Source organism: Myotis myotis, unplaced genomic scaffold (genome assembly GCF_014108235.1).
Source record: "Myotis myotis isolate mMyoMyo1 unplaced genomic scaffold, mMyoMyo1.p scaffold_m19_p_18, whole genome shotgun sequence".
In the NCBI taxonomy this organism is placed as follows: domain Eukaryota; kingdom Metazoa; phylum Chordata; class Mammalia; order Chiroptera; family Vespertilionidae; genus Myotis; species Myotis myotis.
This window is the reverse complement of record NW_023416322.1, coordinates 18,487,297-18,513,535: the sequence shown is the minus strand read 5'-3', so window position 1 is coordinate 18,513,535 and position 26,239 is coordinate 18,487,297. Positions and strand designations below refer to the sequence as shown.

Below are 26,239 nucleotides of genomic sequence, written 5' to 3'. Positions count from 1 at the left end.
AACCCAGGCATATACCCTTACTGGGAATCAAACTGGGACTTCCTGGTTTATAGATCAATGCTCAACCACTGAGCCATTCAGGCTGGGCAATTTTAGGTCTTTATATGTGCGTCAGATACTGGTGCGTGTAGTATTTCAGAGATTATGTTTGTGGATTATATTTGAAACTTCAAAACCAAGAAAATAGATTGAAGTGTGAGGAAAGACAGTTTGTAAATTTGTTTCTTTGTATTAATGATGGAAAAGCATCAGTGTTGGGTTCTGCGGAATATAAAGGAGGTATTTTATGCATGGTGTGTGGGTGAAGAACATGTTTGGAGGGAAGAACTGTGAGGGGCAATTTAAAGAACTAACAGTTTATAAGAGAAAAACATCAGTATCTGATTAGCATGAAAAATACACAGATCAAGTCATGACTAAAATGCATTTAGTTTTTACATAAAATACTTAGTAATGAGCTTATGAGGGCACAGACTTTGATAGAACTCATCTTGACTGCAGTTTCCTCCCTGGGGGAACACCTGTGAACAAGTAGAACATTCTTTATGTGCTAAATGAGATAATTTTCTTTGAAGACGTATTTTATTGGAAAAATGGATTCAGAGTTAGTGTGATCGTCTCCTCCTTAAGGAGAAATGGCTGTCTGTGAATATGAGGCTATTTTTGTCTGATGACCAACCTAGCAGTGGTGCAGATTGTTGAGGTCTGCTTGATGTTATTATTCCTGATCTCTTTGGAACAAATACCAGGTGATGTAATTTTAATACTTTTGATGTGCTTTGATTCATCTTTCCTGGAGCATGTTGAGTTTGAACTAACACATCTATTTTACTTTGGACCAGTCCCTCTTGTCATCAAGGGCATCCATTTTTGAAACAGCTGTTTGGGTTGAGGGATGCAGGATGTGGTCATGAAACAAATCAAAGCTAATAGCCCTCAGGGTAAATCAGCTCATGACCTTGGCCTCCTTCTCCCTGTAACTAGCTGAAGTAACCTGCCCTGGGGGGGTGCCCACTTCCTTGAAGAAGCTCCAACATTTAGAAACTATCCAACAAGGCTTATCATGTTGTTAACCATCCTCTTCTGCCCTAGTGACGAATGATCGGATGGTGAGTGAGAAGAGGGGACAGTTCTGTGCCTGCCCTGGGAGCGCCATCAGGTAGAAAACAATGTTAAAGTCATGCTTATTCTATAGGCTTCGTATCTAGGCCTATGCCAGATAGTATTTTACTCAGATAAATTTTACTCCATTATGAAATCCATTGAGGTAGATCTTGGCCAATAGAAAGCCTCCATGTGGATCATAAACGGAAGCTGTGTGACAGGTGAGACTTGGTGGATTCTTTGGAGGCTCAGCCTTGCCTTATCTCTTCACTGGGTGGGTAAACAGTTGCCTATGCCACACCAACCTGGACCTTGAAATGGATTAATGAAACTGCAATTCAAGACTGTTTGCAAAAGCAAAAGGGTTTTTTCTTTCTTTTCTTTCCCAGGCTCAAGAAAACAAAAGAGTCCTGCTGTTCGGTAGTAACTGAGTCACCAGCAGCTCTTGAAGGTTTGTTCTCAGGGGCTGGTTCATATTCCTTATTCTTCCAGGGCCATTGCTAAGCAGCTCTGTCAACATTCCCTCTGAACACCTCTATTTTGGCCTTTCGATTGGCCAGTGGGTGAGGAAAGGATAAGAGCGCTCCTTCTGACTCTGCATAGCTAGGAAAACATTTTATTCCCTCACATTCTCCCACAAGGGCTAGTTCCTCTTATCAGAATCCCCTTTCCAAAGTAAAGTAAGTAGAAAAAATTAAATTCGATTAAAAACCCAGATGAGGCAATTATTACTCTTCTTCTTTCCACTTCCCCCTCCACCCTCAGGCGCAGTAAACACTTTTGCAGAGGCCAGCATCTTCCTCTGTGGACTGGAATACTTCCTCTTTAGCTTAGCTGCTGAGGGTATTACTGATCTCGCTGAATATCTTTTTTTTGTTCTCTCTCTGACCACATACCCAATTGAGGTTGAAGATACTAACTTAGAAAACCTTTAAAATGATAACAGAATATTATTAGTATTTTTAACAATGGGGAATGCAAATAAGAAACTTAAACTGGTCCCTGAGCTTTCTCCTAAATGCCACCCTGTTAAGTGACCCTGACGCTGTTTCTCCACCTGCTTCAAGTCCTTGACTGAAAGTCGACCACTGCCAACCATTTCTCGAGATTTTTTCGTGCATTTGCCTAAATGTCATCAAGTGACCATGCCCACAACTATGTGTGCATTTTAACATAGAAGGACTTATACTCTACACACTGTTCTGTACTGGCCTTTCCCCCTTAATGATGTGTTTTCAAAATCTTTCCATATGGGCACACACAAATCCATCTCATTCTTTTAACCAGTCCATAGTAATCCATTATATGGGTGTGCCATTTTTATTTAGCCCGACCCTGCACTGATGGACATTTTGATGTATTTTTAAAACCATGACTAATAATGCTTTGTTGGCCATTCTTGTACATATGTTTTGTTGAATATTCCATGTATATTCATAGGATAAATTCCTAGTAGTGACATTGCTTGTTCAAAGTGAATGCGTGCTTTTAATATTGATAGATACTGCCAAATTGTGCTCTAAAAAGATTATGCCCATATACACTCTCAAGATTATAAAAATCTATTTTCAGTAGAAAGAGAAATGATGTTTTCTCAGACTTATGTAGCTGGTTTCTGTTTTTATTGTTAAAGTACTCCCCATGTTTTAGCTTCTGGACATCAGATACTCTAATGAATGATACCCGAATCATCTCCTTCCACCCCCGCTGCCCTAGAGGATCCATCCAGTTCTGAAGCTAATCAATAGACTAATTCTTGTCCCAAACCTTGAAAGTTAATTTAACCCATGCTGGGCCAGAAAAGGATGTGGGTTCTAATTGAGGACTGTCCCCTGATGGCCTGCCAGGTACCTGCCACAAGGACATGGGGTCTCCAATTCAAGGCAAAGCACCTGGAAGACAGGGTTTGACCATTTCATCTCAACATGGACACATGGGATTTTGAAAGGGGCAACTCTGCTGCCCCATCAAATCTGTGGGGCCGGAGAGAATCCTCTTTGATGCTTCTAAAGGAAACACAACTCCTTCATCAGGCAAGTGGAGCTCATTGCCCAGACAGGGAAGCAGGGAGGAGCGACTGACCACTTGAAAGCACTTTGAAGCATGTTGGATCATAATTAAATGCTTCTTCCTTCAGAAAACCTGATACTTTGATGTCTGTCTAGCATCAGAGGACTTCTGACCATTGGGCCTTCAGACCTCATGGCCTTGGACTTGGCACTGTATATTGCCACTCAGATGTCTAATATTGCAGAATAATGCAGGTAGAATAGACATTATGGTGGGTGGATTATAATTATTTGATTTTTGTTGGCAATGTTTCTTGCTACTGTACAGGGATTGGTGAGATCATTGTCATATTTTTTTAAAAAGCATCTGGAGCTCCTAAGAGGAAAGCTGGAAAGGGTGTACAATCTGCTTAACTCTCCCCCATCACATCATGACATAGACTTGGCAAAATAAGAGGGCAGTGGGCCCTCCATGGCTAGATGTACTGCTGGGAACAAGAAGTTATTATACAGGATGCAAGAATGAACTTTGCCCCCCTTAATCAAAAACAGAAACACCCACTTGTCAGTCTGGTTTTCCTACCTGCGTCTTTTCAGTTACCATTGAATTGTTCAAAGATAGGCAGGGCAGGGCATCGCTGGGTTGTTCCCTGGGTCCTTGAGTTTTCTCTCAGGGAAGAAAGCTGCTGTGTCTCCTTCTATCACACTTATGGGCCCAGTAGATGCCTAAAGGAAGAAGTGGAGGGATTTCAAGGAGGTGGCAGTTCATTCCAGTTCTGTTTGGGGAGTCATAGAACTTTGGGGTGAGAGATGGGGCTCCAGACACATTCAGAAAGGGAGGGAGGAAGGAGAGATGCAAAAAAATAACTCCTAATAGAAAGGGAAGACAATAAGAAATATATATATTACCTAAGGGACTCACAGTGAATTTCCATAGTCCATCGGGACAGGGGCCCTTACCCCCCATGTTTCAGGAATGATTTGATTAAGGATGCTAAGCAGGCACTTAACAAGATGATCTTGTTCAGTTATAATCTTCGATGGACGATTACTCATGTTGTGAAATTGGGCCAAGTCTCTCTTTCCCTCTTCCCTACCTAGTTTTCTTTGCTAAGTAATCAGATATGCATTTTATTTCCAAAGTGTTTACTTACTCTAGTATATACTTAAGAGAGATAAGACATTTAAAATAAAAAGACAATAAAATCCATAATGGGAGTCCAGATAGCGAGCCACAGGACTTCAGAGGAAGGAGATGTAATTTCCAGTCAGGGTTGGGAAGAGATTTGGATTGTCATATTTTGGGGCTTATTCTTTATTAAGAATTCCTCAGTAAGTGGGGGATGGAATGGGATAAAGCCCTTTTCAGGTGAGCGGTTAACAGGAATAAATCCGAGAGGTCTGTAGGTGTGGGGCATGACTGGCAAACAACAGTGAGATTATTTTGACTGGAGTCAAGTGTTCACAAGCCTAGTGAGAAAGTGTTCCTGGTGGGTGGGGCTCTAATCTGTGGGGCATTTAATGTCAATTGTCATAGCTCAAGATACTGTTAGAAATGGCCTGGTTCCCTGCAAAAGACAGGGCAGACTGGCTAGATCTGCCCATGGGGACGGGGCAAGAGCTGCGAGGAAGTCTAGGTGGCAGACAAGGCATTAGAAATGATATGCAGAGGTCTACAGAAACAGAGGCAGGCGGTCACCAAGGCAAGTAGGATTGGTGTTTGAAGGTGGGAGACAAGTCTCCGGCTTGGAGGTGCTGGTACTGGGCAATCTAGGACAGGTGACACTGAGAAATGTAATCAGAAATAAGGGAATAAGAAAGTCAGTCAGCAGTCAGCGGGCTCCAGCCACTGAGCTCAGGTTCATGGGCAGATTTCCAAGCTCTGGAAGGAGGAAAGAAAGGAATGGAAAGCAAGAAGCAGGGCCCCCACCCCAGAGGGACCGGGCAGAGTTCCAAGCCAGGAGTTAGACCTGGAACACGGGGCCTGACTAGCAGTAGGAACGGTTGACACTACATCCCAGAGTGCTGAGCTGAGGTCTTCTCATTCCTTCTGTGTAAGGTTATGCCTGGTCTTGGACGTTGGGACGTCTCTGCAGGTGGGAGTGGAGAGAGAGGCCCAGCTGTGTGGATGGGAGGATGCAAACACTGGAGAAAAGGCTCAGCTCAATGCTGGCTGAAGAGCTTAGGCTTTATGTGGTAGGAAAAGGCAAAAGGCAAAAGACAAAAAAAAAAAAAGAAAAATTAAAGTAAGGGAGGATCTTAATCACAGGTATATTTCAGCAAGATTAGTTTGACCCTAGTTCGACCCTAGTGTGTAAAATGAACTAAAGTTCATTTATAATAAATTTCTACTATTCCCCTTCCTGAATACTTCTCCAATGTGTTCATATTTCTCTCCCTCCCTCCCTCCATTCCTCCCTCCCTCCCTCCCTCCCTCTCTCTCTCTCTCTTTCTCTCTCTCTTTCTTTCTTATGTCTGTCTGTCTCTTTTTTTTGGTTAATCTTCACCTGAAGATATTTTTCCATTGATTTTTAGAGAGAGTGGAAGGGAGGGGGAGAGACAGAGAGAGAAACATCGATGTGAGAGAGACACATCGATTGGTTGCCTCCTGCATGGATTGGGTATCGAGCCTACAACTGAAAGTGTGTGCCCTTGACTGGAATCGAACCCAGGACCCTTCATCCGCAGTCCGACGGTCAATTCACTGAGCCAAACCAGCTAGGGCTGTACCTCTTTCTAATACTGTGAGTGAAACTATATTATTAACATTGGTAATACTAGTTAACGAATAAAATGTTAATTTCATCTGTTTATTTTTACTTTTTAAATTTGGCAGCTAGAAAAGTTGACATTACATAAATGGCTCAGATTATATTCCTACGGGAGCAGTATTGCTCCCGTCCTTTCTCCATGTCACCGTCAGGTCTCTTAAAAATGCAAGTCTTCTCATGTAACTCTACATGAGACCCTTTATGGTCTCACTGCACTGGATAAAGTCCAGATTCTTTAACATGGCTCCCAACCTCTCTAATCTGACGCTTACCTCAGCTCTCCACAGCCCTTCCCACTGCACTCATCCTTCAGGCATATCAAACCATATCCAGTTCTCCCTGTGGAACTGCTTTGCTTTCTTTGACACCCATGCCTCTGCTCATGCCATTCCTTCTCCTGACCCTTTTTATTTGCTAACTTCGGCTTTCCATTAAAGTCTCAGCTGTAGACTTTCCTGACTCCTTGACTCTGGATTAGGTGCTTGTCCGCAATGCTAGGGGTCCCGCCATGTGGCTATTCCACTGAATAGTCTCACATTCTTCTAAGGGTCCTATTTACTCATGTGTCTCCTCCCTACACTGTAAGTTCTTTGACAGCTGAGGCTCTGTATTGATCCCTAGCACCTAGCACAGCACCTGAAGCATAGTGGCTGCCTACGTGATTGTATGCATGAATGAATGGAGCCATCGTGCCAGGCAATATGAACCTGTACTGGGATGATGGGAATGAAAAGGACAAGTCACTCAGGAAAGAGCCAGTATGGACTCATAATTCTTGAGTGCTGGCAACTGTGTGAATGCACCCCTGATTACAAATGGGTCTGAAGACCTCATGTACTCATAAGGTGCTTTAAGTCCTAAATAATTAAGCAACAGCAAAGATGCAAATAGATGTTCTATGGACAAAACAGCATGGTATTTGGAGTCAAAAGACTTGGGTCTAAGACCTGGCTCCTTCACATTGTCTTTGTAATCTGGAACTTTGAGCGGAGATAATAATACCTCTACTTTTGGAGCCGTTGTGAAGATTAAGGGAACTACTATATGTAGAATTACTTTGTAAAGTGACAGAAAATGTCAGTATTTACCAACACCAAAATATGCATACCTGCACATAGGTGGTAGTCAGGCTGTGGTAGCTAAATTACACATAATTCTGACCTCCCTCAAGCGGGGTGGGTAGACTTCAAACCACTCTAGTGCAGAGGAACTTGGCTAGTCTACACGGGGTGAGGTTATATATTTCCATCGATATGACTCATGGAATATCCTGGTGAAAGAGTGAGCAACAGGTACAGTGGTCTGTGTCCAGGCAGATCGTTCTCTCTGGGTGCCTGCCTTCCCTCTGCCTGGTCTGTGACGACCTCGCATTTGACCTCTATGCCTGGGCTTATGCCTTTCCCTCTGCTTGGATTGCTCTTTTCTCTTACCCAGCTTCCCTGAACCCTTCCCCATTGCCTTGAAATTCTGTTCATACTTAAGTCTCCTCCAGGTGGCTCACAGCATTTAGTATTTCTAAAATTGCTTCCCTCCCTGCCCCCTTCTCCCCCCAAAGAGATCCCACTCTCCGGTCTTCTCTCTCGTTCCCTGGTCAGGGATAGCACTAACATTGAGTATTTCCAAGGTGGGACATGAGAGAAGGCCTCCCATCCTGCCCCCAACATGTGCCAGACTCTTACCTGGGATGTGCTAGGATGGCCATTCTAAGTGGGACCAATTGTAACACTCACAATCTGGTTTGGAATTTAGAGTCTGGCTGGTTCCGTAGAAGCCCACAATAATGCTCTTCCCTCTTGCCTGCTTACTTTGTTCATTTCCTTCTTTGCCTCCCTTACTTTGGACCCAGGAACAGTATGTACCGTGCAGGTCAGTGCCTCACACATAGGATGGCTCTGTTAAAGTCATTAAAATAGTCATTTATTTATCTGAGCCTTCACAGAGGATTAGTTATGGGATAATGGGATTACATAAAACAAAACAAAAGCATACTTCATGTGTCCAAGGGACAAATATCCAGTTAGTATATTATACTATTACGACAAATTAGTACTCACAAAGTGAAGATATAGTACTAACTTCTTTTTTGGGGAAAAAACATACAGTACCAGCCTATTCCCAATTACTATGTAAGGATGTGAAAGTTGGACAATGAAGAGGCTGATAGGAAAAAAATGGATTCATATGAGATACGGTGTTGGAGGAGAGCTCTATGGATACCCTGGACCGCCAGGCAGAAGAACTAGTAGGTCCTGGAGCTAAACTGACAAAACTGAAGCTGTCCTACTTCAGACACATAAGAAGGTAGGGTTCTTTGGAAAAGACAATAATCCTGGGGAAACAGAAGGCAGTTGGAAAAGGGAAGACCAAATATGAGATGGATTGTCTCCATCGAAGAAGCGATAGGCCTGAGGCTACAGGAGCTGAGCAGGGCTGTTGAGGACAGGACATTGGGCATCTCACTCATTCACAGGGTTGCCTGGAGTCAGAGGTATGTTTGGTGAGCTAGTGGGCCATGCCCAGGAGTCTGTTCAATCTGTGATTCCTCTGAGTCCTGGGCTTTCCCCTATTCTGTTCCCTCTGCCTGGTTGCTTGCCCCTCACCCCCAACCCCTCCCTGTGCTATTTCTAATTCCATCACATCTTTCAGAACTCACTTTCAAGATTATTCTCTCTGGGAAGCATTCCTGAATCCTATGGGCTCAGCTTGTATACTCCAATAGCAACCTTTCTCTCAGCATTTATGATACTGTAATGTACATGTTTTGTCTGTTTCTCTCTCTAATCTGTTAGCACCACAACTGTCTTGTCAAAATTTATTTCCGTATTGCCTAGCACAGCGCCTGATATATATAGTGGACACTCAGCAAATATTTACTGCATATTCATTGAGTCAACAATAAGTAGGTAAAGAACTCTTTTTCAGAGCCTAGAATAATTTCAGCGTAAATTTCAGAGGTATGCTCTAGCCTTTGGCTAAAGTGACTCTCTTACCTTTACTGATTTCTGTTCCATTTAACAGATGTATTAACAGGTATATAGATTTGGCTGCATGTAACAGAGAGAGCCAATTTCACTACAATGTAAACAAGAAGGAATTCTACTTCTCTCTCTCATGAAATGGTCCAGAGACAGGCAGTCCAAGGCTGGTATATGGCAGCTTTGTTCTGTGAGATGATGGCCATGGCCAGGCTCTGTCTATCTTGCTGCTCCACCATCCAAGGACAGTATCCTTGTCCACATGGTTAACTGTCATGCCAAAATCCTAGCAGGTCTAATTTTGTTTTGAAATCTTTGGAACCTACACCCAAAGCGAATTTAATTTCTTTTTGGTACCTGGAACTGATTCTAGGGCCTTTTCGACCTCCTTAGGGCATCTTGAGTCTGCTATAAATTTATAGAACTAATCACATTGAGGGGTTTTCCACTGATTTCCCAATCCCCACTTTATCCCTAAGCCTTTTCGGGTGGGGAAGACTAAAAACTTAGCCCGAGTTGAGTACGTATGCCAAGAATACCAGCTGGTCCTCGTGCTAAGCTCGTGCAGCCTTCATTTCAACCAAGGGTGGTGTGGTTTCCTCAGGCACGGGACACATGAACGTCACAGCAGGACATCCTGGCAAGTTATAGGAGAGAAATTCCTTTGAATAATGTTAAACACATTACCTATTTGGCTATAAGAAAAAATATACTACTTATTTTGTTATAAGGTGGCCACATAACTTATGATTGCACCATCATTTCTTTACAATGCTTTTCTGTTGGGTTTATGATATTCTGGAGAGAAATCATTAGATTTTATGATTAAGGTTTGAGATGAAGACCACCCAACTCCATCAATTCTCCCCTCCCACAATGTCCTGTCCTCAACAGCCCTGCTCAGCTCCTGTAGCCTCAGGCCTATGGCTTCTTCGATGGAGTCAATCCATCTCACAATTTAAAAAAATATATCTCCCTTCCTCCCTCCTTCCCCTTGGAGGGGAAGAGCAGAAAAGCCAGGGTGGAAGTGAGATCTCTGTGTAGCTTTCCAGAGCAGCAGCTATTTGCCTAACTAGAAGAAGCTGAATAAACCAAGGTCATGACACATCCCTTCTCTAGCCCCAAACTAAACACGTTTTCATTCTACAGACCTCACTTTACATCTTAGACAAAACAGGATCAGTATGAATTCGTCTGAGTTGATTCTGCCAGTTGAACAAGAAAATCAGAAGAACCAAAGATCTGTCTAATATTGTTCCTGGCAAAGGCATTATATGAGATATTTTCTGATTTTTAAGAAGACATGATATACAACAACAATCAACTCTCTAAAGTGGTAAAGTTCACTTTTCTTTCTGTTTTGCTTGTCCCTGTGTGAATAGTTACCAATATTTGTAGCGTTTTGGTTAATTATTGTTATAGTTATATTTCCATTATATGTTTTTCTTTTCTCTCCACCTTCTCAAAACTTCTCCTTTAAGGCAGAAACTTTCCATTCATGGTTTCCTCCAAAAGACAAATATTTCTGGGAAAACACTGCATTTAAGCTATTCAGCAATTCTGGTGTTATGTAACTGACCACACTAAGGCTTTCAATTAACTTTGGTTACATTTTATTGAAGATTGTCATCGAATAGAATAACTAGCCATAATTTAAAAAAAAAACCTTTTTTATGCTTTTAAACAGGGGAAGTCCTCTTGAAGTACGTATAATTTCTTGTGATAGCAACAGAAGGTAAATCTCATCCTTTTCAGTATTCTAAAGTCCACTGACTATATCCCAAGACTGATTTTAGCGCTGGAGAACTTTTAATTGCATGAGCTTTCCTTTCCGAGCTCATTTCCACAACTCAAGCCCTCTGTGTTCTTCTCTTCCTCATGCTCTTCTCTCTCCTTAGTTTTGGTTGGTTTTCTTCATCTGTGGGTGCCTAGGGACTCCGTTTCTCTTCCCCTGAGAAGGGATCATATGATTTATGGTTTCAAACAACTTCCTTATATACATACCAACTTGCAACTAATGTTCTTCATTTCTAGTCTTTATCTTTCCTTCTGATCACTCTTCAATATTTCTGTTTTCTTTCTCCTCAGAACTGAACTTGTAATGTTTTTTTCCCCAAAACAGAAAATCCCCTCCCCCCTTTCTCTTTATTTTCATGTCTCCACTTCAATCCCAGTGTCCCAGCCTTAAAACCTTGTAGGTTTTTTTTCTTTCCCCTCCTATTTACTTGCAATATGCTGCCTATCATCAGGTTGCAACATCAATTTTTCAAAAAAAAAAATCACTGAGATTCATTTCTTTATTTCAAATATTGTCTCAACCTAGGTGTTAAATATTTGGCATGTCCACTACTCCAACAGCTTCCTGTTAGTTCACTCTACCTCTATGCTTTCTTCCCTCTAAGACAACCTATGGGACATTATTAGAATCATCTTATTCACACTCTGCTTTATCATTTCAATGTCCTCTTAAGAAAAATTCAAGAATCTCCATCAACCAACTACTTTATCCAAATCTCATTTCCTTCGAGTGTATGAGCCACTTCTCCAACCAAATATCATCCTTTGGACCTGCCATCCTCTCCCCTGGAAGACCTTCCTCTCTTCCTCCCGGTCCATATTTCTTTTTCTTTAAAGGCTGTAGCTGACACAGCCTTGTTAAAGGCTGTAATTATCTGCAAGTCCTTTAAGAGTGAGTGCCTCCTGACCAATTTTCTGTGTCCTCTCGGTGACACATTGCACAGTCTGCCGGCTTTCCTAATCTGTACTCTCTGATCTGTGGATTTGCAAAGTCCATTTTTCACTTATGCTCTTTATGCCCCTTCTCTACTTTTTAGAGTATAAGCAACTTAGAGGTGGAGACAATATTGAGTGATTCATTTATATGACTCAACAACAATCACTAAGCACTTACTGAATTTATAGCATGGCATTTATCTACATATTTAGCTGTCAATCAAATAGTTGTTGAGCATCTATTCTGTGCCAGGCACTGTGTGAGCTGCTAGAATACAGTGGTGAGAAAAAAACACACAGACATTTCCTCTGTCTTTGCAGGGTTTGGGGGAACAGACATTTACCAAATAATCATACAATTAAATGTAAAATGAAACTGTGATAGGGCTACAAAGAGAGGAACATGGTGCCATGAGAGCACATCTTAGGGTGGGAGAATGTAAAAGGGAGGGATGTCCCCAAAGGGAAGAATCACATGTGTAAAGGCTCTGTGATGGGGGGAGCCAGATATGTTCAAGGCGACGATGACGATGACTACTACTTCTAGACAACATTGAGTAGTAACCATGGTGCCAGATACTGTGCTAAGGGTTTGGTGTGGATTATCTTATTTAATTCTCACTATGAGTCAAGGTGTTTGTATCCCTATTTTTTATAGGCTTAGCGATGTTAAACACCTCATTTCAGAGAGAAGTGGTGCATCTAGGACTCAAAGCCACCATGCTTAGTCTCTAACTTATAGTGGTTCTAACTTATTTGGATTTTCAGCACCATTTTAATACCATTATTATGGAAAAAGTAGGTTCCTTAAGCCCCAAAACAACATATGATTTGGCTAATTGCCCAGTGCGTCCTTCTGTAATTTTGGTCAAAGTCTTCATGGCATCAGGTCCCTATCTTCCATTTTGCAGAATGTTTTATTATATATAACACAGACCTGGCCTCATGCCTGAGCTGACTGTTAATGTTTTCAATCAAGGGAACAGATTTCTAGCTGTCCTTTTTCTTTTACAGAAATCTATAATTAGATGAGGAATAATACTCATTAGTCCAAGTTACACATAGTATTCCAGTAACCAACTTCCTCCTCAGGGGAGCATCATCAACAATTAAAAGCAACCACCAACTATTGGTGAAATGTTTGTCATCATGACCAGGGGAGTCCCTTGCTTTCCGCCTGCCATCTGTCAGGGCTATGTTTATGTTTCCTCTGTTTCCACTTTCTACCCAGGGCAGCCTCTTCTTTAGTTGTAGTAGGTGCATCTAACATTGGCTTGTGAGTTGCTTTCTTAAATAGAACTTAATAACAGCATTGAGATTTTAATTTATACCTTATAGTATCTCTGTGATGATTAATAAAATTACTTTGGTCCCTCAGAAAATAGAAGCAACTCTCTATTGCTTAAAGAGTGTTTAAGAGGACTGTACATTTTTTTTTATCCTCACCCGAGGATATTTTTTATTGATTTGCGAGAAAAGAAGAAAAAAAGAAAGGAAGGAAGGGAGGAAGGAAGAAAGAAAGAAGGAAAGAAAGAAGGAAAGAAAGAAAGAAAAAACATTAATGTGAGAGAGAAATATTGATTGTTTGCCTCCCATACATGCCCCGACTGGGGATAGAACCCGTAACCTAGGTATGTGCCCTGATCAGAAATTGAACCTGCAGCCTCTTCGTGTATGAGACAACACTCCAGCCAACTGAGCCACCTGGCCAGGGTGAGCACTGTTCATCTTTAACCAAGCATGACTGGATCTTTGCAATGCAAGGTTGAAAACTTAAGAGTGGGTACACAGGGCAACCCCAGTCAGCATAGCTAGAAACAACTCCAGCAGGCTGCCCAGCTGATAGTGGGGAGCAGAACATGAAGTACATTGGTGAGCAACATAGCCCATAGGCCTGAAGAACAGTAGTTTGCCTTTTGACAATACTTGAATATTGTTGGATAAAGGAGTAAAAGAGCAACATTTATTTGCTTATGTCCTCCATCAAAAGTTTTTTAGGGACATACAGATAGCTGAAGGTATAGTTTCTGAATAAAATGTTGCCAAATGGCTATTATCAATTCCATTTAAAAGTGGGAAAGGTTTTCAAACTCATCACTTTAGGTAAGGCTGCAGGCATGTAGAGGAAACAGGCACTCAGCAGCCCGAAGGTGTGGAGGGGAAATCCTGACCTCTCACGTATTTAGCTTTCTTCACCTCGCTGTCGTGGCTGTTGTTATTAGTGTTATTATTATTGATCTCTTAGGACCGTTCTCCAAACTTATCATTGGGCATAGGACATTATAGTCCAGCAATGAGTTTGAGGACAGAACCTAGGCCTTCCCATTTCTTCCCATCCCATGCTGATATTGCTGTCTTCAAGACAAGTTTTTCAGCCCCAGCTGTCTTGGCTCAGTGGATAGAGTGTCAGCCCGTGGACTGAAACGTCCCGGGTTTGATTCTGGTCAAGGGCCCTGGTTGTGGGCTCTGTCCCCAGTAGGGGGCATGCAGGAGGCAGCTGATCAATCTTTCTTTTCTCATCATTGATGTCTGTCTCTCCCTTCCTCTCTGAAGTCAATAAAAAAAAAAAACCCAAAACAAGTTTTTCACCCTATATATCCAAGTACAATATCCATTATTCTTACACTGCCCATTCTTTTCTGTTATGCAGTCCAAGCTATTACCCAACATGTAAACAACCGGCAGATTGCAAACCAAGATCAGTAAATGAATACAGATTTACATTAAAAGGAAAGAATGGGAGGATGGGGGTGGGGGTGGGGGTGGGTGGGGGCAAGGAGATACGTTTCTATTCAAGGCCTCTGACGTTCCAAGTACTCTTTCAGGTGCTTTATTATTAACTATGATGTTGTACAGTAGATCTCTAGAATTTTTCCATCTTGCATAACTGAAACTTGATATGCATTGAACAGCAACTCATTTCCCCTCCCCTCCTATCCCTGGCAACTACCATTCGTTCTACTTTCTGCTTCTATGAGTTTGAATGCTATAGATACCTCATATAAATGGAATTATGCAGTTCTGTCCTGTGATTGGCTCACTTAACTTAGCATAATGTCTCAAGGTTCATCTGTGTTGTCACATATGACAGGATGCCCTTGTTTTTTGAGGCTGAATAACATTCCATTGTATGTATACTCCACATTTTTTTTAATGCAATCATCTATTGATGGAGATTTAGGCTATAAAATCAATATATAAAAAGCAATTGCATTTCTGTACACTAACAATGAAAATGAAGTTAAGAAAATCCCATTTGCAATAGCATCAAACAGAATAAAATACTTAGGAGTAACTTAACCAAGGAGAGCAAGGACTTGCACACTAAAAACTATAAGCATTATTGATCTCCTTTTAATAAGACTGGTTATCTCAGGGTCACGCTAGGTCATGGGTACACTAATCTGGTCAATAAATTCAAACTTAGTTATAAATGACTTGCTGGTTTGTCCTTCCCACATTATGACTAGGAGTATTTCACCCAAAGGTGTGTGTAAGAAGTTAACACTGACAGAGCTGCCTGCAGGTGAAATATTTAAAAATAAATATTTTAAGAATTATAAATTGCAACACTAGATTGCTCTATCTAGCATAAAACCAGCCTTTTTTTCACCCTAGCCAGTTTTGCTCAGTGGATAAAGCATCAGCCCATGGACTGAAGGGTCGCAGGTTCAATTTTGGTCAAGAGCACTGTTAGGATCTTGTCCCTGCCCCGGTGGGAGCACGTGCGGGAGGCCACCAATCGATGTGTGTCTCTCACATTGATGTTTCTCTCTCTTTGTCTCTCCCCCTCCCTTCCACTCTCTCTAAAAATCAATGGAAAAATATGCTCAGGAGAGGATTAACGATAACAAAAAACCAACAACCAGCCTTTTTCTTTTTTTATCAGCATTTGGACAAAATCACATTCTTTATCAGGTATAAATACAAGTAATTATTCTTGGGAAAACCTCTCTGAAATGATAACTTCAGCGAGAAGACATCATTTTAGATTTCCCCACATGGCATGCATACAGAACTTCAGTGAGCCTGGGAAGATACGGTTTGGGAGGAAGTACAGTAATAAGGGAATGGAACTCTTTTTGGTCACTTACCATGAGCTAGAAGGCTTGCAAACATATTTCATTTAATCCTGTTCAAACGCTATGAGGTAGATGTTGGTCCCACTTTGCAGACGAGGAAATTAAAGTTCAAGGAAGTAGAGCCAAAGTTCTGCCTTCATGTGAGTGTGGATTTGAAGCTGGGTTTGCTCTGTCCTTTCCTCTTTCCCCACCAGGTGGCCAGCCAGGGAGAAGGTGGTGAGATCTGAGTTATTGGCTTCCCTGTCCAGGAAGGCTTCCTGGAAGGGGTGAGGGCAAATGAACGACTTGATATCCTCGAAGTAGAAAATCTTCAGTCATCTTCACATTTGCAGCGATGGTGAAATTAATCCATGAGTACATCTTGTGGTCTTCAGAGTCACTGAATAGGTTCTCCAGGGGTGGCCTGGGGGCCTGAGGATGACTTCTAAAGCAGGGAGTTGGGCTTCCACATGATTTTCCTCAGGACTCTGGGGCCCTTGTCCTGGTGCTCACAGAAGGGTCTGGTCTTCCTGTCTCCACAGTTACTGAGCCCTGGAGGTTCTGGTTGGGTGAGGAGACCATGGCTGAGTGACTCCAAGATGCCCTCAAGTGTCCGAATGCCCTTTTGTTTTTCCTTGATGGACTGTGTCATTATTCTGCCTTCCTGGGAACATCAGAACACTTGATTCTCTAGCTTTTCAAACAGCTCGTGATATATTTATTATTAACCAGGGCCTACCTTATGCCTTACCATGGCAATTCATGAGAGATCTTTAAAAACAAAACAAAAGGCGATTAAACTCATTTAGGGGTGAATAGTGTAAAAGACATGAGCCCTAAAGGTTTTGTAATTGGCATGGAATTCCATAATGTGCCCAAGTCTGATTGCATTATCTTCTGGTATCGTGCTGTTGATTTATTAACATGGAGTCTAAAAATGGCCATAATCTTTTATCCTGAGAGCAGATCTTTCTGTTATGACCAAACTCCCTCTGGCACGCTCTCCATGAACGGCTTTCCCCCCTGTGGTTATTATCCTGCTGTGTCCCTACAGTACAGACAACTGGAGATGGTGACAACTCACAAAAACTCGCCCACCCACTTTCCACGCACTCAGTCCCAGCAAAACCCTTTTCTGCCTTCCCTCCCACGATGGCCAGGTACTGTGGGATGACCTATGGTTTGTAATGGGTGGTAGAGTCCAGAGTAATTGCCTGTGAGTAGAATGATGATGCAGACCAGGGTTCATACCCGGGCACAGGTTCTGGTACAGCCTCTGAGCAATTCCTTTTTCTTTTCTTTTCCTTTCTTTTCTTTCTTTCTTCCTTTCTCTCTCTCTCTTTCCCTTCCTTCCTTCTTATCCTTTCTCTCTCTCTCTCTCTCTCTCTCTCTCTCTCTCTCTCTCTCTCTCTCTCTCTCTCTCTCTCTCTCTCTCTCTCTCTCTCTCTTTCTTCCTTTTTTCTTTTTCTTTTGCCTTAATGAAAAAACTTTCTGCATTCTAGTATTGCTTCACTCACGGGGCCGCCCTGATTTAATCGGCATTCCATAGGTAACAGGCAGATAACACGTTTTTCCAGCCCTCTCCTCCCATCCTACTTGCACTCCTCCTCCTTTATTTCTTTTAGCGAAGGGAGAAGACACATTTCTGTCCCCTAGACCGCACCCGATTCTTTTTTGGCACCGGGTGACCGCCGGGGAGAAGCGGGTCACCTGCAGAGCGGGGGGGAGCATTTCCCCGCTAACTTGATCCCTGGGGCTTCAGGAGCGGAGCGTGCGCTCCCAGGCACAAACAGGAAAGCCTGACATCACGGAGTGGCGGAGTGGCGCGGGGAGGAGTCTGCGGCGCCCTCGCTGGCTGCTCGCTCGCCGCGCTCCCTTTGTGGCCGGAGTCGCGCGCACCGGCGGCGGCGGCGGGGGCAGCGCAGCGCGTGTCTGTGCTCGGAGCGCGGACCGGGGGCCGGGACCCCGCTGGCCTGGGAGCAGGGCGCACCATGCCGCGTCGCCGTACCGGAGGGAACGCTGAGAATGAAATTGCTCTGGCAAGCTAAAATGGTAACGGAACTCTGCCTCTCCCGCTTGCTCTGGGCGCTCGGGACTCCCTCGGAGTGAACCGAGCGCCCGTCCCCGCTCGGGCGCTCAGCCTTCTCGCTCCGGCCGTGTGCCTCCGGCGCCGCGGGTCTGCTCGCTTCCCGGGAGCCCCCCTTTCTCAGCTCTTGCCGGCTGTGTGGGGGGCAGATGTCTGTCCGGAGGGACAACTTTTAAGGAGAAACAGCCGGGGCGAACCGCGGAGCGCTCTGTGCCCGGAGGCTCTTTCACAAGGACTTGCAGCTCAGCCCGGGACATGGAATCCGGGGCGTCCAAGCACGCGTCTAACTAGAGGCTGCGTGATGATGTGTCGCTTCTTCTGCACTTGCCAGAGGGTTTTATGGAAATGAAAACTTTCCACCCCCCGCTGACTTGTTGGGTCCCCCGAACAATAAGAGGAGAGAAAGGCGATGGGAAGCGGTTGACTTCCAAAAGTGTCAGGACCCGTGGCATTTTAAATGCTTGTTTGTGTCTGACTTTAAAATGCAGTTCGTTCCAATAACGGAGCCACTTCTAAAAGTACAAACTTTTTTCCTACCAAGGAATTGTTTTTTCTTTCCTTTAGGGAGGAAAAGTTGATCGGGACTAAACCAGAGTTTCTTTAAGAAGAAAAAACTATCCTCCTGGGGAAGAAAGAACACAACACACCACACACCTTAAAAATTATTTAAGATATGCGAGTGAGTCTAGGAAAATAACTAAATGGAAAAGTCCGGGGATCCTGATACCACAGGAAAGGGCTGGGGGCCAAGAAAATCTCAGCGTTCCCTTTATCGCAATGTGTCTTGCATGGCTCTGATTGTAATATTTATTTTGAACAGCCTGTCTTTTGCCCTGAGTGCTGGGGTAAGCAGCAACGCAGCTGGGAGAGATTGCGGTTTGCAGAGAGGAGGGAAAAACAAAACAAAACAAAACAACCTTTTTCTTTCTCTTTCCCATCCCCTGGTAGAGCTCGATTCAGGACTGGGGTGAAGAGGTAGAGGAAGGAGCTGTCTACCATGTCACCCTGAAGCGAGTCCAGATTCAACAGGCTGCCAATAAAGGAGCAAGATGGCTCGGGGTGAGTAAAGCCGGAGAGATGTGAACTTTGGAGCTGCTGTGTCTGTTCTGTGAATCTCATTATTATTTAGCAGAGGCTGGCTTCCCCCTCTCCCCCCATTCCCTTTCCGCCTTAGAAAGAAACTGCCAATGACCAAGTATTTGCACCAGCTGTACAGGGCTGTCTGTTTTTGCACTTAATTTTTCCCAAAGCATCTTCCCCAGGTCCCTCAATAATTCAGAGCCTCTTAGAAACATCTTGAGGTATTTGGCAAATAGAGTTGGGATGGAGGAGCAGAAGGTGACACAGAAGAATAGGACCAGAAAGCAGCACTCTGATAGACAAGAACCATAAGCAGTTTTGTCCAAATGGCACCCTTTTCTCTCCTGGTCTCCCTTCTGCTGATGCTGACAGCCCCTCTCTTACTCCGAAATGGAGTACCCAGAATGCTCAGGGGACAGACCATTCCAAATCTGCTTCCTGTGGGGGGTGGCAGATGTCCCACTCTTACCGCCTTTCTACAGCCCACAAGGAGGCAGATGTATGCTCAGTGCCCGCGGCTCATGTATAGTGCACATAGACTGCTGGGCCTTTGGGGAAACACTGCCTCCATAAGCAAGATTTTTCCCACTGAGATTCTAAAATCTTGAGTGGGATCATGTGAGGTTATTCCTTATCACCTAATGGAACCTTCAACATGTCCCAAATAATTAGGGGGTGTGAGAAATGGAAAGCTTGGCGACAGGATTGCTAGTTGAGCAAGCGTCAGCATGTGGCAGAAGGAGGGAATTATTGATCTGGAACTGGAAGTAAGTCTCAGAGAGAGCAGTGAGAGGTGGCACTAAAGCCTTGAGAAAGGAAACAATGGGAGAGCCACTAGAGGGGATGAATGTGGTTTCACTGAGCCTTATTCTAGCCACACTCAGGCTTTACCGGTTATGGGCTTGAGGGCAATGAAGATTATGCACTTGCATCAATCTTTATTGACTTCAGGTCTCAGAAAATTCAGTGGTGGGCCGGCATGGCTCAATGGTTGAGCGCCGACCTATAAACCAAGAGCTCGCGGTTTAATTCCCATTCAGGGCACATGCTTAAACTGCGGGCTTGATCCCCAGGGTGGGACGTGCAGGAGGCAGCCGATCAATGATTCTCCCTCATCATTGATCTCTCCCTCTCCCTCTCCCTCTCCCTCTCCCTCTCCCCTCTCCCTCTCCCTCCCTCCCTCTCCCTCTCCCCTCCCTCTCCCTCTCCCGCTCCCTCTCCTCTCCCTCCCTCCCTCTCCCTCTCCCTCTCCCTCTCCCTCTCCCTCTCCCTCTCCCTCTCCCTCTCCCTCTCCCTCTCCCTCTCCCTCTCCCTCTCCCTCTCCCTCTCCCTCTCCCTCTCCCTCTCCCTCTCCCTCTCCCTCTCCCTCTCCCTCTCTCCTCTCCCTCTCCCTCTCCCTCTCCCTCTCCCTCTCCCTCTCCCCTCTCCCTCTCCCTCTCCCTCTCCTCTCCCTCTCCCTCTCCCTCTCCCTCTCCCTCTCCCTCTCCCTCTCCCTCTCCCTCTCCCTCTCCCTCTCCCTCTCCCTCTCCCTCTCCCTCTCCCTCTCCCTCTCCCTCTCCCTCTCCCTCTCCCTCTCCCTCTCCCTCTCCCTCTCCCTCTCCCTCTCCCTCTCTCCCTCTCCCTCTCCCTCTCCCTTCTTCTCTGAGTTCAATAAAAATATATTTAAACAAACAAACAAAAACCAAAAAAGACCAGAGGCAGCATGTGACTTGTAACTCCCAGAACTTAAGGCAGGATGGCCAGCAGCAACGATTTCCTCTGGCCCGGGCCTGCTGGTCTGCTGACCTCCTGACACAGGCCTTCATTGCTTTCAGCTTCCCCAGCTGCTTCAACTCAGGTCTTTCCTGCTCTGTACTTTGGGCTGAGGTCCCACCCACTAGGAGAGTGAACTGTTGGTGACATCTGCAGGTGTGGCCTGACTTGAGGTCTTCATTGGACAGGTCGACGGAGACTTAATCTGAATATGATTTAAAAATGAATGAGGTGCGTCACCAGTAGGCCTGCTCGGGAAAGAAGAACTGGAGTGCTGACAAGTCATCACTTTGTTTTTGGTGGTGGTGTCGATGCTTTTTGTTTAGATGTAGTGTTGATGTGGTTTGCCCTGTCTGGGTGTTGCAGAATGATTCACAGGTCCTCAACCAGCTGCCTTCAAAAGGGTCATTATATTTGCTGATGCTGGTGGTTCCTCTTCTTCTAATGAGACTGATGTTGCTTGGGTGACAGTTTTAATTTTTAGCCAAACATAGTAGGAATGAATCAGTCATGGAGAAGTGGAGGGGTTAACTGTAGCCCCAAATGCACAAAGTGTGGCCCATTGAGATGTTCACAGTGACTTAGTAGCAGTCTCACTGACTGGCCTGCACACTGGCCTCCGCTTCTCTCCCCCTCTCCCAGTGTTCCCAACTTTATACAGTGTTTAGAGTTGGTTCACCCAGACTTAGCGGTAGAGCTGAAATATTGAGAGAGAGGATGATGTAAAAAGATTGCTTCTAGTTGATGGCGGAATCTGTCCCTTCCCTCCCATTTCAACAGCGTGCTATTCGCTGTTACCACCCCAGTCCTCAAGAGCAACTTCTTAGGAACTCTCCAACTCTGATCCCACTAGCCTGTGTGTTTTGTGTGTGTGTGTGTGTGTGTGTCTGTTGGAAAGATCTGTTTTTGTCCTTGGAAATTCCAGACTTAATTAAATGTAACTCAACCAATGGAACCATAGCAATTCCAAAATCTTTCTCTTTAGGACTCAGTGGCTTCTCCATGTTTATTTTCCTATATTCTAGTAACCCTTTCAAAATTCCTTAAAGCAACTGGTTTAAAGCAAACTAGAGACTGAGGTGAGGGTATTATTGAAATAATACAACAACCTTCTGGAGAAGGTGGAATCATGATTATATCCCCCCACCCCCAATGGAAATTAATGCCCAGAGAGATTAAATTGCTTGCCAGGGTCGCACAGCTAGGAAGTGGAAGAAGAGGCTGGGTTTGAACCCAGATGGTTAGTTGCTTGCTGTCAGGAACAGCCTTAATTATAATACTGTTTCCAGAGTAGTGGAAGAGAATATTGGCTCAGAAGAGCACATATACTTCTGGTGTAATCTTAACCTAGATACTGCACACCTGGTGAAGGACTTGAGCAAGGTGGCTTCTTTTTTTATGTTTTGAATGATCACTTGAGCTACAAGTTGAGCTTTTTGTTGCGAAGATGTGTATCTTATCAATATGCTTTCCGTTTTGGATGCGTAAAGTGTGGAGCACCGAAGATACGGATGAGGCTATGTAGCACAAGAGGGTGAGCATAGCTCTCGCTTACATGCCTGTAAGACTTATTTTAAAAAGCCTAAAAGACTGAATGCAATTTTGGTATTTTCTAGTACTCAGATCTCAAAACATGATTAGATTCACTTTGGGAAGGATAGCAAAATGATTTTATTTTATTTTAATTTTATATTTTTATTGATTTCAGAGAGGAAGGTAGAGGAAGAGAGAGAGATAGAAACATCAATGATGAGAGAGAATCATTGATCAGCTGCCTCCTGCATGCTCCCCACTGGAGATCGAGCCTGCAACCCAGGCATATGCCCTGACCAGTAATCAAACCTCAACCTCCTGGTTTATAGGTCGATGCTCAACCACTGAACCATACTGGCCAGGCAATAGCAAAATAACTTTACACCCTTAGATGTGAAGTATCATACCATCCACAACATTTAGGGCATTCTTTTGTGTTAGTTAAATTTTGTGTTCAGTTAATCTTTTGAAGTAAAACCCTCTGTCTTTGGTTGTAAATCACATGACCGAGTATGGCCCAGGCTGGGTTTACTTACACATGTAGCTGCAGCTTTGCCCACTGACAGTGAGATTATGTTTGGTAACTTTGAAAAACCAAATATTATTGAAATACCAATCCAATATTTATTCTATAATAACATCATAGTCTGGGATAATTTTACTGGGCTAGAGCCCTCAAAGAAAGATGGCTCCAATTATGTCATAGAATCATAAAATCTCAGGATTGGAAGAGATTTAAAAAAGTAATTTCATCCAACTATTCAGTTAGCTTGTAGAATGTCCAGGGATTTTTGGAAAAGCAAATGGTCAAAACTGATTATTTTTCTTTGGTCCCAGCATTGTGGTTATACATTGATATGAAATGTAGAAATGATTTAAGAAAATGCTAGTATTCTTTGGAGGCAGGAAATGTACCATATTCATATGGACAGAGGAAAAGGACCCAACTGTTAGGCCCTTTGACTACTTGCTTTGACAGCAATGCCCCGTTCTGCTGTTTTTAGAATAGGACAGACACAGGGTCCAGAAAAATGTATCGAACCTCAGATCAGTTCAGAGTGGGGTGTTTGTTTCACAAGCAGGAGTGGTAGGGCTGGGTCCCCTCTGCACGGTTTGTGGGGAGTGGGATGGGCAGTGGATAGTCACCTGGCTTTTCTCAGTTCTGCGTGTCTGTGGTTGTGTGGTCCTTGTACTGGGGCCCCAGCGCTCCCCTCCCTACATCCCATGTTCATCACATTGTCTCCCACATAGGCCCTTGTTGGGTTGAGTTGAAATGCTTCATAGCTGGGATGTGGGTAAAGATAGTGAATAGGACAATTTGTGTTTAGAGAAAGCAGAAATATTTAGACATAAAGGAACTGGAAATATGTTACAGAACTTAGCATTCAGGGTGAATTGTGGCCAGTCCGTGGGTTACATGGGGGCAGTGGTAAGATAACCACATGTCACATCTGGATTCAGAAGTTGACTCTCACTTGGGTGCACTATTTAGGTTGACTCCACCTGGTGTTCTGCTGGCGTTAATATTCATATTGCCTTCAAGTGGCTTATAATGCTTCACGTTTTCAACTAATGCCACTTCCGGGAAGCTTCTCTGATCTCCCAAGTCTGGAGGAGGCATCGCTGGGGCGTGGTCCAGAGCATTCTCTGTCCCTCTGCCATGCATGTATCTCACTCTGTTGTACTTGCCTGTTTGTTCTGAGTGTCCCCACTATGCTCTCAGCTGGGTGAAGTGGGATCTGTGGCCATCCAGCTGGCAGAAACTCAGTAACAGTTTGTTGAATGAACAGATCAAGCTTCACCCCTTTTTGGGAGACGAATATTGTCTTGATAAATATGAATGGATGGTTACTCCTCATAAGGAAATCAGCACCAGGATGTTAGCTTATACAGTAGAGGAGGGGAGCATGGGAGCGAGAAAAATCAACTAGGTAATGATTATAGCTATCTTACTACATCCTTTCTGGAACAAAGCAGGGCACAGACAAAAGTAGTGACTCTTCATTTCAGCCAAAAATTCATGGCAGTGAGGTAACGAGGGAATTCTCCAGTGCCTTTTACAAGCAAGAGGTCCCAGCACTGTGATTATACATTGACATGACATGTAGACATGGTTTAAGAAAATGTCAGTATTCTTTGGAAGCAGGAAATGGACCGTATTCAAGTGGACAGAGAAGGACCCAACTCCAACTGTTAAGGTTCTTCTTTTTTTCAACCCTTGACTGGAATTGAACCTGGAGCCCTTCAGTCCGACACTCTATCCACTGAGGCACACCAGTCAGGGCCAACTGTTAAGGTTCTTAACAAGGGCCCATTCTGCTGTATTTAGAATATGACAGACACAGGGTCCAGGAAAATGTGTTTAACCTAAATTCAAATGGGGATATTTGTCTTATTGCTGAAAGTGGAAGGACGATAGGCCCTGGAAGAGTTAAAGAGTGCTGGCGAGCACTGCAGTGATGTGGTTGGACAGCTCAGGAGCAGGGTCTTAGAGCTGTAAGGGGATAAGCCCTAGAGGAGCCTTCGTTTATAGCTGGTCATCTTTGTTTTCATCTAGGAAAACTGGCCCTTGGGTTGCATTATTCTTGTCTATGGGAATGTTTAGTTTGGGCTTTAGAAAGTAAATGTCAAAAGTTAGTAACCATCTGTAAGTGAACCAGCTGGCATTATTCATTTTGACCTTGGGAACGTGTTTCTAAAATAACCCAATAACATGGTAGCCTAAACCAATAAAAAAAAAAAATACAGTAAATTTGAGTTGCCTGAGCGAGTTGGGTCATTTCACTGCTTTCCAAACCTGTTGGGATCGAGCTGTGCAAGGACTGTTTAGCCTTGTTATCAAGAATATCCATTTCAGTTCAGCCACCCAGGGGGCACCCAATTGAGTTCAAAATACATAACAGCAAATATAAAAGGCCACGGTGCATTAACTTTTTCTATTTAAACTATACATCTGTTAAATCTATAATATAAACATATTTAATTCTTATTCCCATGAAATTATAAGGAAAGAGTTTCTTGGAGTTTTCAATTTAGAAAGAGAAGGAGAGCAATTGGTATATCTCGTGCCTTTCCCGTTGTCGCTTAGCTGGCATTTGTCACTATCTTACTGTCCCCTTCCTTTAGTTTCCTTTTCCTATGACATACATATCTTTTTATGCTTCCCCTTCTAAATAATCAGAATCTTGTAATGACTGTCTTATATTCAAATGTGCAATAGTAAGCTAAAATAAATAAAACATTTGAATTTCTACTATGATACACCTTTTATAGAAAAAAGCGGTTTCTGTAAGCGAAGCCAGGAAATTGTTGGTTCAGTGAGGGAAGATACTAAATGATGTTTCACTTATTCCATTAGAGAGGCTTAGCCAGCTCGCTAGCGCCTGCTGATGGATGTGGATGTCTCCACAGAGTTGAGTTGGAGTGTGGAGTTTGGGGTAGTTTCTGGGTCGTTTGCTAGTAAGCACATCTGGTGTGACCCCCTCACTACAGTTGCATGTCTCTTTGTAGGATTCTGTCATCTGTATTTGAGTCTGCTAACCTTGCCTTTGAGAGCGCTCATTTATTCATCAAAAGCCTACTGTATACCAGACCCCATGTTAAATCTTGAGGCTCCAAAATAAAACTTAACACCCTTGTTCATAAGCAGCTGACAGGGAATGGAGAGACGGAGACCGACACTAGTTACAGTGTATTGTGGTAAGTGTGATCAGTGCCACATGAGCAAGGTCCACACTGCGTTAGGGGAACCCTGGAGGGGGGCCCTGTCAATCAGATGGGAGTGGGGGGGGTAGGCGCTTCAGGAAGGCTGTGCAGTGAAGAGTTGTCGGATGAGTAGGAGTTAAATGAGGATGAGTGTGGGGGGGACTGGGGGGCATTCTGGTCGGAGAGCACAGCATGGGGAGAGCATGGAGGCTGGGGATGAGACCGCTAAGTGGGGCCCAGCATGGGAAAGTGACAGGAAGGAGGCCAGAGAGAAAGGCGGGAGCCCTGTCCCTGAGAGCCTGGCATGCTGCGCTGTGGAATTGGCTTTGTCCTGAGTGCTCTGGCAGTCCCTCTGCTCTCAGCAGAGTGGCACGGTCATATTTGCATTTTAGAAAGATGACTGGCAGCTGAGGGGTGGATGCGCTGGAAA

General features: G+C 44.0%; 1 protein-coding gene and 1 long non-coding RNA gene across 7 annotated transcripts in view; one reads left to right on the top strand and one right to left on the bottom strand.

Annotated features, from left to right (window-relative positions):
- RGL1 (ral guanine nucleotide dissociation stimulator like 1) overlaps positions 1-26,239 on the top strand; it is a 215,798-nt gene that overhangs the window by 77,949 nt on the left and 111,610 nt on the right. For 2 of the 6 annotated variants that reach the window (XR_004973218.1, XM_036342702.1), the window contains exons 1-2: positions 18,425-18,584; positions 18,688-18,798. Coding sequence is in view for 5 of the 6 variants with exons in the window: in XM_036342702.1 (XP_036198595.1) it covers positions 18,441-18,584; positions 18,688-18,798 (255 nt within the window). In the remaining variant the exon portion in view is untranslated. The other 4 variants (XM_036342704.1, XM_036342703.1, XM_036342705.1 and 1 more) reach the window with 3 other exon arrangements.
- On the bottom strand, positions 306-16,211 carry LOC118672826. Its single transcript, XR_004973219.1, has 4 exons — positions 15,687-16,211; positions 9,399-9,496; positions 3,697-3,839; positions 306-521 (listed from the first exon to the last, which is right to left on the bottom strand). It is a non-coding gene; the product is annotated as an uncharacterized LOC118672826 (long non-coding RNA).